The 11751-nt window shown below is 45.8% G+C and overlaps 1 protein-coding gene across 1 annotated transcript in view; it reads left to right on the top strand.

Moving 5' to 3' along the window:
• Positions 1-470: 470 nt before the first annotated feature.
• GNB5 (guanine nucleotide binding protein (G protein), beta 5) overlaps positions 471-11751 on the top strand; it is a 24230-nt gene continuing 12949 nt past the window's right edge. The window contains exons 1-5 of the mRNA XM_004687783.2: positions 471-483; positions 2178-2314; positions 4222-4263; positions 6154-6230; positions 11404-11536. Coding sequence (XP_004687840.2) covers positions 471-483; positions 2178-2314; positions 4222-4263; positions 6154-6230; positions 11404-11536 — 402 coding nt within the window. The remainder of the gene's footprint in view (positions 484-2177; positions 2315-4221; positions 4264-6153; positions 6231-11403; positions 11537-11751) is intronic.

An 11751-nucleotide genomic window follows, 5' to 3' on the forward strand; every position in this document is an offset into this window, starting at 1 on the left:
GGGGAAGGTTCTCCTTATCAGAAAGCCAACTGAAAGATACAGAAGGAATCATGAAAGTAGAAAAATCACCAGTTGCCAACCACTGTAGTAACTGACAGGCAGGCAAGAATCGTAAATGGTATTATAGCCGTTATTCAAGTTTGAGGAATATATGTATAAAGTATGTCTCCATAAGAGACTTTTTCCATAAGAGACTTTTTATTACAAAAGGTAAAATGGTTACTGGAAAAGCCTGGCAGGTGCCACCTTAAGCATCAGAGTAGCAACAGTGCAGGTGCCTCCTGATGGGACATAGTGACAGAAACTCAGACTGTGGGGTTCCTTCCCTACATGCATTCTGAAATGCAGTCTTGGCCAGCATCAGATACACCGAGGTAAGGAACTAAATAGCTAGAGTCTAAAGAAACACTACGACTGAATGCCCCATACAATCCTAGCATTTCTTTTGCTACAAAGACATTATTGGGAGAATGGAGGATCTCAGTAAGAGCTGTGGCTGAGACATGGTTTTGTTTCGGTGTTAATTTTCTGACATTGGTCATTATATGTGGCTTACGTAAGAGGATTTCTTGTTTTTTAGGAAATAACACTGAATTGTTCAGAGAGAAGGAAGGGACAAGGGGAGGAATGAATGAAGGCTTGGGGAGGAATGAATGAAGGCTTCCCCAGAAGGGGGGGTCTGTTGCCTTGTGGCTTAAACCAGAGCTGGCCCCTGTGGGCCCAGGCTTGCAGAAGTGAGAGGGGCACTTCCCCAGCAAGCCCCAGCAGCTCCAGGGAGGCATGAGGGCCTTACCCTACCCAAGGGTCTCTGTCTGTACCTTTCCTACGTTAGCCCCTTGACTGGAATGTACCTGTCCTCCCTCCTCTGTGCCTGCCAGCTGAGAAGTCTGCAGGCAGAAGTGGAGGGGGACAACAGGCAGGCTTCTCCCCCCAGCACAGCCTGTACATAGAAAGCAGGTAACTCTGCCTGAGGCAGGACACAAGTTGTCCCCCTCCCTATTTCCTTCCCTGTGCCATGAGGTGCCTACACTGGATGGTCCCTGTGACCCTTGATGCCACTTCGTGGGACCTTACCTTCCTTTGACCCTCACCAGTGACAGCCTCAGTAAACTCTGCCTTAGCCTTGGGAGAGGGGCTGACAGCCCAGCTGCTGAAAGATTGCTTTTTGGAGGTCCTTCCTGGTCTTAGATGTGTAAGTCATGTGTTCCGACTTATAGAACACTGTGTTAATGTCTTCTGACACTAAGTTGTCAGTGAACCCATGTGTGATGTAAGTTGTTCGGTGGTTTGCTTGTACATTCTTGCCTGTTGAGGTGACTGCTCTACACCGGGACTGTGTTAGGCAGGGGACCAGTTGGGTCACGGTGCCTACTGTCAGCAGTGTGGGCCACGTGAAGGTACCTGCCAGGCTAGTTTTTATGAAGTCATTTTCCCTTGTGACCAGAAAATGGTAGAAAAAAGAATGAGAAACCGCCACTTGGCTCCCAGTTCAATATATGAACTTGTATTAGTGAAAAGCCTTTGCGAGCCTCAGTCTCCTCACCTGAAAATAGCGACCTGTGCTGCCTGCCTTGCCCACCTCACCGTGCTATGACCCTTCCTTCCGTGAGGGAATTGTATGTACTGCTCTACAGATATGAGGTCGTCTTTGTCATTAATCCTCCAATATGCATCTGTTGAGATGCATTGAAAAATGTCATTCTTGGGCCCTCCCTGGTGGTGCATGGGTTAAAGCACAACACTATGAAGCTGTTGCAGCCACTGCAGCACGAGTTCAATACCCAGCCAGGGAGGAGACCCACATGGCACAGTAGACCTCTCCTTACCTTCCTACTGCTCCCCTCAGCAGTATATTTCAGTAGATCTGCCTGTTCTGTTCCCCACTCTGTCTCTGGTGAATCCTGTCACCACCATCCCCCCACCTCTAGCCTATACCCCACTTCTGCATATATAAATAAATACATCTTTTTTAAAAAGTCATTCTTGAAATGTTCTTCAACACAGTGTTGCCTCTATCAGTTTCTGAACGTGAAAGAGTGTTGGGAGGATGTGATTATAAAGAAAAGGAGAATCAAGCTGTGGCTGCAGAGGAGACCAGTGTCCTCCCAGGCCCATGTGGGGCTCAGAACCTGGTCCTGGTACATACAGCTGAACTGACCGTGACCTTGTCCTTCCAGTGCACCAGGTGGCAGAACGGGTAGAAGCCCTGGGGCAGTTTGTCATGAAGACCAGAAGGACCCTGAAAGGCCATGGGAACAAAGTTCTCTGCATGGACTGGTGCAAAGATAAGAGGAGGATCGTGAGCTCATCCCAGGTAGGCATGCGTCCTCAGCCTGACAGGTGAGCAGGCTTCTGTAGATATTTTAAACAATCCACAAGCTTTCACACCAGCATCACTGTTTTGTTTATATTTTACATGTCATTAATTTCCTGTATTGCCTACGAAGCTAGTATGCCCCATGGTACTTGGTTTGTTTTTAAATGTTCATAAAAAAATTTCTCTTTTAAGTACTTTACCACATTTAGGAAACATTGGGAAAGAGAAGTAAAAGGTCTTTACTCCCACTACCCACAACCATTGTTATTTAGAGCATTTCTTTCCAGTTGTCTTTTTTTCCCCCCAACTTCTCATCATTACATTGTGGTTATCTAAATGTCTGCCTTGCCTTTTTGAATTTTTTTTTATCCTTCAAATTATAATATATGCTGAATTTTCTGTCACTCATGTACTGCTTTTTTTTGGGGGGGAGGGATGCTCAGCAGCTCTGACACCCTCCATCCATCCCCTCTGCCTCAGAGGGAGGGAAGTAGGTGCTGGGGGTGGGGCAGGGCTGGGGAGGGAAGGCAGGCTTTGGAGCAGACCGAGTGACTCAGCACTCTACCTCAGAAGGCAGGAGGAGAATCAGCCTGACCATGTGGGATTGGGTCAGAGTGGAGGCCGGTTCTCCAGGCACGCAGGCCCCTGCATATAAATCTGTGCTCAGGGAAGGAACCACAGTTCCCTTTATAAGGCTGATCTTAGCCTCCTGGCTGCCTTTTTCTCTCCTGTGCACACAGTGGGTGGGTATTTTCTCTTCTGTTACCTAACCTACCACAGGTTGTATTTGGACATTTAGTCAGAGAAATTAGGCTAGAAGACCAGCATGCTTAGGAGTTTTGAAAGTCCCAGACTGCCACCTGCACCTTGGTCCAGGGCTCCTCATTTGCATGCAGTGTGGTATGGAAATCTTCCATTATACCACGCCACGCACGCAGTCATGTCATTGGAGATAATTAGACCTAGCTGGTGCCCCACTTCCCAGAAATGTCTTCAAATGGTTTGAATGACAGGGAAAGAGTCAAGCCAGCTGTGGAGGCTGCAGGTTCACCGCCACGAGGGTGTGCAGGCACTTGTTTGCTGGAGGTCTGCTCAGCCGTCCTCCTCCACCATGGCTAGGGCCCTCTCTGAGCAGACCACTGCATTGTAGGGACCAGGGATCAGAGGGTTGATGTATTGCAGGCAGAGAACACCATAGTCACTTCCCACACTTCCATTGTGGGCTGCGGCAGCACTGACTGTGAAAATGGCAGCATATCTGTCATGCCTCTGAGCTTACAGGAGCATTCTCTGTTTACTGGACAAGCTGCCCACAGGGAGTCCCAGCCCTAAATGATGTGGGTCTCGTGTTGTTCTCTGTGTAGATATGAATGTCAGTGTGAGCAGTGGGGGTGGCTGGAGCATCTGGAGAGGTTAGACCATCATAGGCCCACACCATGCAGACAGGTGGGTCAGAATGGGCATGGGGCTCCTACCCCTCCTGCAGGGCTGTGAGCTGACAGCAAGTGGCAGAGAGGCTAGGCTAGCTGGAGTGATACAGTGAGACACTGGGTACCTGTCAGGTACCCAAAGGTAATTCCAGCTTCATCTTACTCCTGTATAATTAGTTGACATTTAGGATATGGTGGGTGATGACTGTTTACCAACCATTTGTCCTTTGTTTATAAAGGTGTAAAAGAAGTATCTGAACACTGCTTCCTGTCTTTGTGTGTGCATGAGACATGGACGGTCAGGAACAGAGCCTTTAGCCAGGCTGAGAAGTTCAAAAACCCCTTTTATTTCAAAGATGGACTGGAGGGTCTTGATTATCCAGACACTGGCCCTGCCCAGCTTGTATGGGCAGTTCTCAGGAGTTAGCCTGCAAGGTCTTGGTAGCTCCTCAACTGTTTTCCCTTTCCCTCCAGGACGGGAAGGTCATCGTGTGGGACTCCTTCACTACTAACAAGGTAAGGTGCTCTTTCTGGTACATGAGGTGACCCAGCACCTAGCCTGGTTTTTAGCTGCTGATCTAGCCCCCTGCTTCCTGTTCTCATATCTTTGAAGCACCCCAGTAGTCATCATCCTGTTTCTAGGGAGCTTGTTGACAATGGAAGTCCATCTGAGTTTAGGTGTCACAGCAGTGGTACCGTAGAGGCCACCAAACAGAAAAGAGCCTGGCCTAGAAAACTGGTTTCATTCATGCTGGCAACTGTGCTTGTTATTTTTCTTAGTGATGATAAGAGGTACCCAAATCCTCAGTTTCCTTTCCTCGGTCTTTGACCAGACTTATAGCACCGTGGACATCCGCAGATGGCGGATGGGGAAGTGGAGGCTGCGGTGAGCTTGATCCATCCAAGTCTGCAGTGGAGTCTAAGCCTCTTGCCTGTCTGGCCTGGGCACTCAGCAGCTCAAATTGCACCAAATTTAGACTCTTCAATAAAAAGAAATTCCAGAATAGATAGGTAAACTAGCATACCTGCATCATGTTGTTATTTATAATAATTGTGCACTAAAAATGGATTGCAGTGTTTACTTAGAATGTTTACCTTTTCACGATATAAAAGGGAGACCTCTGTCTGCCTTCATGAACAGCATCCATCTTCATTATCCATCCAGCATTGTGAATTGTCCAGTAAATGTCATGAAGGACATCTGTTTCCCTGGCGAGTGGGCCCAGAACTGTCTTGTAGAGCAGAGTTCCTAATGGTCAGGCCCCAGGGGAATAATAAAAATGACACCTTGGCAATTTGCAAAGGGCATTCCTGTCTGTCTCTCCCTTGATGGGAGCCGCTGCCTCTCCCAGCACTCCTCAGTGTCTTCAAGCGCCTGTGGGAGTGAGGGTGGTTGTTTCTGTTTACACCTTAGGACAGCGCAGAACACACACTGCCTGATTTCTGGGGCACTGTAGTTGCCACTTGTGGCCCCTGGTAGGGAATGTAGTTGTCCTTTGTAAAGAAAGTGTCCTTGTATGACCTGAGCTGAGAGTGGCACACATTCATTGGAGGGCAGTAGATAATTCTTCACTTCTAACTGCTGCTTGACTGTGAGTGACAATAGAATTTCCAGGCCCATGTTTCACACAAAAGCAGAGCAAATCGTAACAGAAGGAAACCAGCACTTGACTCTGCTCTTCAAGTGTCCACACCCTGCTCCCCCACCTTCTTAAGTGGAGAAGGAGACTGAGGAAGCGCAAGCGGCTGCCCACGTGGGCTCGCACGTCTTTTGTTGTTGGCACCAGAGCAGACCCGTCTCCCCTGGAGGTGAGGCTTCAAACTCAGACGCAACTGAATCCTGGCTTTGCTGCTTGCTTATCTGAATGCACAGGATCTGGGTGACAAAGCCGGAGCCAGGGGTGTGGTTGCTAGTGCTCATCCCATCTGTCTTACCATCTATCTTACCAGGTCTATTTATCCTTCAGGAGAAATCAAGATCACTACATCCTCCCCACCCAGGCGTGGTTTTAGGACCCTTGGGGAACAGAAAGCTCTTCTGTACTCACAACTAAACACACTTAGATCTGTATTTTAAAAGTTAATCAGAAATATATTTCTAAAAGGGTGCAAGTCATAGTAAGCAAGGTGAAATACACATAACAAGGAGAGGGTCACATGAAGGAAAACATACAGTAGTAAGGGTATTTTATTTTTTGTCAGTTAAGACTTAGCTTTTGATAAGTTTGTTGATTATTTGGGACTGAATTTACACATCAGCCCAATCTGCCCTGCACACCACTGTCCTTTGAAATGGTAATGTAATTCAGTGGGAAATCCAGTGGTCTGTTGTGTTAAAGTTAAATATAAGGACATTTGTGGGGAAGCACCCTGTTCATTCTGTGCGTGGTGCACACTGTGTTCCAGGAACACGCAGTCACAATGCCCTGCACCTGGGTAATGGCGTGTGCTTACGCTCCATCCGGATGCGCCATCGCCTGTGGGTAAGTAGTGGTGGCAGCAGCCTTTGACGTCTTCTGTTAACCATGCAATACTGTTCTGTGGTAAAGTGAAACAAGAACTTGTTATTTTACCAAATTTCTCTCTGAATTTTATAAGAGCAGAAACCACAAAAATCTTCTTCATAATTACTTTCAGATTGCCAGTTGTCTGAGTTTCAAAGCTATCCTCCACTATTAAATACTACTGGGAACTCTAAATTGGTACAGCTGTTTTAGAAAGCATGTTGGTAATGTGTATCATTTGTTTGAAAAGAATGACCCAAACTATAGAAAAGTCATATGAGCAATAACATTTATTGTAGTATTACTCAAATAAAGAAAAAAAGGGAAATAATATGTCCATCAAAAGCAAATTTTAAGCGAGGTTGCAGAACATGAATTAAATGGAATATCGTATAGCCATTAAAAGGGAAAACTTAATAAATGAGAAAGGCATGATGGAATACTGTACCTTATTTTCCTTTTTTCTGGAACTCAGTTTATTAGAGTTGATGATGAGAACTGCTACCAATATATTTCCCTGTCCCCGTGTTCAGTAATTCTGGGACTATTAAAATAATTTCTACAATGTTTAGAAAAGAGACATAGTCTAAAGTTCGTGATGAACTATACCCAAAAAATGCAATTATAGGGGATGTGTGTGGGAAATGCAGTTGCACTTCCTGCTCGACTATCGCACTCTAGGTGTTTTTCCCTTCCTTATAATTTTCTCCACTTTTAGTTCTTTCAAATAAACATATATTGTTTTTCATAATCAGGACAGAAAAATCTTTAGCACCTTCTCCAGCCAGCGCCACACCAGCCATCTTCCCCAAGGCCCCTCCTTTGGGTGGCTGTTTTGAGTGCCTGTTCCCATCCACTGCTTGCTGAGAGCCTGTATGCCTTTGGAAGTCATGCTCACCTATATGTATTTCTAACATTACAATTTTTAAAATAAGCCAAAAGTATATCTCACTTTATAGCTGAGTGTGAACACATATAAAATATACCCCATCTACTTCCAAAAAGGATATGAGGTGACCTCAATAAATGATACTGATATATAAATAGATACTAGATATGTGCATATATTAATACATGTGCCACACCCACATATCAAGTCGATAATAAGGAGTTCAACAAACTCCATGGCACATTCCCACAAATCTTCCCTCACTTCAGATGCCAGTCACAAAATCAGAGTTCCCTAAAACCACCCTCAGGCTCACTAATTTACTGAACTCAGGGAAGTACTATATTTACCCTCACAATTTTATCACAGCGGAGCACACAAATTAGAAACAGCCAGTGGAAGAGATAAGCAAGACACAGTCAGACCAACCCTATCTTTCCTCCCTGTGGAGTCATGGACATGACCTCCTCCAGCCACAGCGTGATGACAGGCGCAGCATCTGACCCACAGGGACGCATCCGGTCCCTTGATGTTCAGGCCTTTCCCTGCAGCTCCATCACACAGTGTGCATGACGCACCTTCAGTCTCAGGCTCTTTTAGAGGTTTGAGCTGATATCTTTAGCCGTTAGTTTCTCTGAAGGTCAGAACTCAGGACACATCCCAAAGCCCCTATCATAAGTCATACCGTCACAGTGTCTGGTGGGCCCAGCTCAGCTGGACAAATTCACTTATCAGGCAAGACCTTCCAGCTTGTAGGTCACCTCATAGAAGCCAAAGGCAAATGCCAGACCTCTCACTAGGTAAGACCTCACACTACTCAGTAGGAATAGTATATAAATATTCTATATTTTCTAAGAATCTAGGGTAACATGTTTCTAATGGGTATTGATTTGTGCAAATCATAGAGTTTGATGAGTTACATAATTTCTCAGTATTTTCTACTGGGATATACTGTCTGGTTTTAAATTGCAAAGGGAATCTATTAGGTAGATCCTTTAGCAATATGCCGTGAATACAATAATAACAGTACCATAGGCTATTTCTTATTTAAACCCTCACTAAATGGAGATGTGTGGGAGAATTTCTATGAGAGCAGGGGGCCAGGGCAGGCAGGAGGACAAGAGTTTTTCAAGGGCCAGGCCAACAGATTTCTAGTGACACAGTGATACAAAGAGTTTGTGCAGAGAAGGAAGGCTGGTGCCTTAATCTCAGTCACTTGTTTCCCTGGGCCTGCTGTGTCAGCAATGGCCAGTTCCTGTACTTGCTAAGTATTTTTATTTGAGAACAATGTACATGTAATCTGTGTATATGAATAATATTGTCGTACAGATATATTCAAATCTATATTCTACTTGAAAGCAATACACCCAGGAAGATTTTGCTCAGGTGTTCCATACTGACTCTAAGTAACTCTGTGTGCTCTGCACTGAATGTCATAGACATTCAAAGATGAGTAAATAGTTCCTGCATCCAAGCAAGAGATATAAAATAATGATGTTGACCACTTGCTGAGCTCCTGTCATGTGTCAGAGGCCATTTAGAACACTTAAAATCATCACAGCAGTCTCTATAACAAGTGTTCGGGGTCCCCACTGCATTTATACTTGAGACTGAGGGAACCGAGAGCAATATAGCTAAGGTCACAAAATGTGTTGGTACAAAAGCAGAAATTCAGCATCAAGTGTGCCACATGCAGAGCTCCTCTGCTTCTCCTAGCAGTGCACAGTAGTGAGCTCCTCAGTGGAGAGATCCCAGCACAGCTATAGAAATTACTCAAGCTTCAGAATGGGAGAACACTTGTCACCTCGAAGGCCAGGGAAGCCCCATTGTCTACAGCTTCCTGGCTCACTGCCATAACCTCAGTGCAAATCATTCTCACCACACGATCTGTAAACAAGCTTGCCAAAGCTAATTCCTGGTGATCTCCGACCTTACTCCATGCCTGCAGCGTCAAGCAATTGGAAAGGCAGAGGGAGTCCCCAGGGCCTCAGAAGACAGTGCCCCTCCTAAATGCCATTCTCCACTAAAAGGAAGCCAGGCTGCTTGGAGTAAGGCTGATGACAGGTCTAAGTTAGGAGAAGAATAAAGTGAGCCTAGCCTATTTTCTTATTTCAGAAAACAAGGAAACATTCAAGGACCAGTGGGATCAATAGGAGCTGCTTGCAAAGGGCCCTGCTGTACAAATTTGGGACAATTTGAGCTTCATGTGCAATAATGGCAGTACTGTATCATAACATGGTTAAGAGAAGAAAAGAGCACAAGGGCATACAGCAATAAATGAAGGGCAGAGCAGAGTCTTTTTTTTTTTTTTTTTAAGATTTTATTTATTTGTGCATACAGAACTGGGGTACAGGCCAGAGGCTCAGGGGTGGCGAGAGGCTTCACCAGAGACAGAGTGGGGAGCAGAACAGGCAAATGGTCAAAGTACACTGCTGAGGGGAGCAGCGGGCGGGTCAGGAAAGGTCTGCCACACCATGTGGTCACCTCCGGGGCTGGCAGGAATTGAACTCATGCAGAAGCGGCTTTAGATTCTCAGTGCTGTGCTTTAACCCGCTGAGCCACCAGGGAGGGCCCAGAGCAGTCTTTTTTACAGAAAAACATTAGCTAATAAGAGCAGAAGGAATTCTCCAATTAGGAGATCATCGTTTTGTACCCCTAAAGTTAATATTGATTCAAACAAGGGTAATTGTTTCAAAGCCACTATATAAAAGGTTGTTGGGGAACAGAATATATATCACATGGTCTCAAGGTCACTCCACAGATTATTACTCCTTAAAAATAAGTCACCCTCCCTGGAGGAGATCCACATGGCGAGGCAGACCTCTCCTGACCCGCCCACTGCTCCCCTCAGCAGTGTACTTCATCGATCTGCCTGTTCTGCTCCCCACTCTGTCTCTGGTGAATCCTCTCACCCTCCGCATCTCTGGCCTGTACCCCAGTTCTATATGAATAAATAAATAAATCTTTAAAAAAAAAAAGTCACCCTAGGGCCCTCCCTGGTGGCGCAACAGGTTAGAGCGCAGCACTGCAAGCTGGCTGTGGCTGCTTCAGAACGAGTTCGATCCCTGCCCCAGAGGTGACTCACATGGTGTGGCAGACCTCTCCTGACCCGCCTGCTGCTCCCCTAAGCAGTGTACTTACTCGATCTGCCTGTTCTGCTCCCCACTCTGTCATTGGTGAATCCTCTCACCGCCCCTGCACCTCTAGTCTATACCCCCACTCTGTATGAATTTAAAAAAAAAAAATCCACAAAAAAAATAAGTCATCCTTTACCTTGGAGAGATCTGGGGTCCCACGTTGACCAGGTAATCAAAGGTGGTATCACTATCTTAGTCTAACAGGTATCACAAACCTGCAGAGAAGCAGTAAGAAAGATATATAAAATACTACCTTTGCCAAAACATGACTCTGGCCCTAGTGACTGTGCCAATTCCACTGTGACATTGCGAAAGACAGTTGACCTCCCATCTCTTGTCATTAATTAAGAAAAAGGTGTAGGGTCTGTTCTAAATCAGAAAAGTTTTTAAAAGATACAAATGTCAGGAGTCTTCCTGGTGACACAAGGGGTTAAAGTGCAGCAGCCACTGCAGCACAGAGTTCAATCCCCAGCCAGGCTGACCCACAGGCACAGCAGACCTCTCCTGCCTCGCCCATTGCTCCCCATAGCAGTGCATTCCAGTCAATCCATCCATTCTGCTTCCCACTTTCTGGTGAATCTTCTCACTGCCCCCCCTTCACCACCACCACCATTTAACCCGCACCTCTGGCCTGTACTCCATATCTTGTATGCATAAATAAATCTTTAATAAAAGACATATACCAAATGCAGTATGTTTACTTTAACTGGGCCCTGGATCCTGGGTGCCATTGGGTAGTTTCTCACATGGTATTAGGGGATTTTGTTAGATTTGTCAGATGTAATGATAATGGCTCTGTAGGGGAATGTTCTTATTTTTAGGAGATGTAAATTTTCAGAGTGGAGCATTTAGATATCATGTCATGTCCTCAATTTGCAGGTGGTTCAGAATTTTTTCCCACAGACAGGCAAAATGTTACATCAGTGAAGCTAGGTGAAGGGATCTATGTATTCATTGAAGTAATTTTCTTTCAGCTTGATTATACATTTCAAAATCTTCAAAATAAAAGTTGGGGGAAAGGTTATAATCTATGATACTGCTAAAGGGGGGAAATTTTCAAAGATTGGTGTGAATGAGAAATTCTGGGTCCCTACTCACGTTTGACAACTCTCTCCTTCCATACTAGTGGCCTGGATAATAAGTGTTCTGTGTACCCACTGACCTTTGACAAAAATGAAAACATGGCTGCCAAAAAAAAGTCTGTTGCCATGCACACCAACTACCTGTCAGCCTGCAGCTTCACCAACTCTGACATGCAGGTAAATAAGGGCCACAGGGTGGGTCATCCTGCCATAGAGCCTGGGAGTGCGAGTGACCAGGAGGAGTTGCAGCACAGGAGCTTCTGGGTGGGTATGCCCGGGTGTCCCCCTTCACTGGAGAGTATGCCCGGTGTCCCCCTTCACTGGAGGGTATGCCCGGTGTCCCCCTTCCCTGGAGGGTATGCCCGGTGTCCCCCTTCCCTGGAGGGTATGCC

The sequence above is a fragment of the Condylura cristata genome, unplaced genomic scaffold (assembly GCF_000260355.1).
Source record: "Condylura cristata isolate star-nosed mole 26May11 unplaced genomic scaffold, ConCri1.0 scaffold00023, whole genome shotgun sequence".
Classification (NCBI taxonomy): domain Eukaryota; kingdom Metazoa; phylum Chordata; class Mammalia; order Eulipotyphla; family Talpidae; genus Condylura; species Condylura cristata.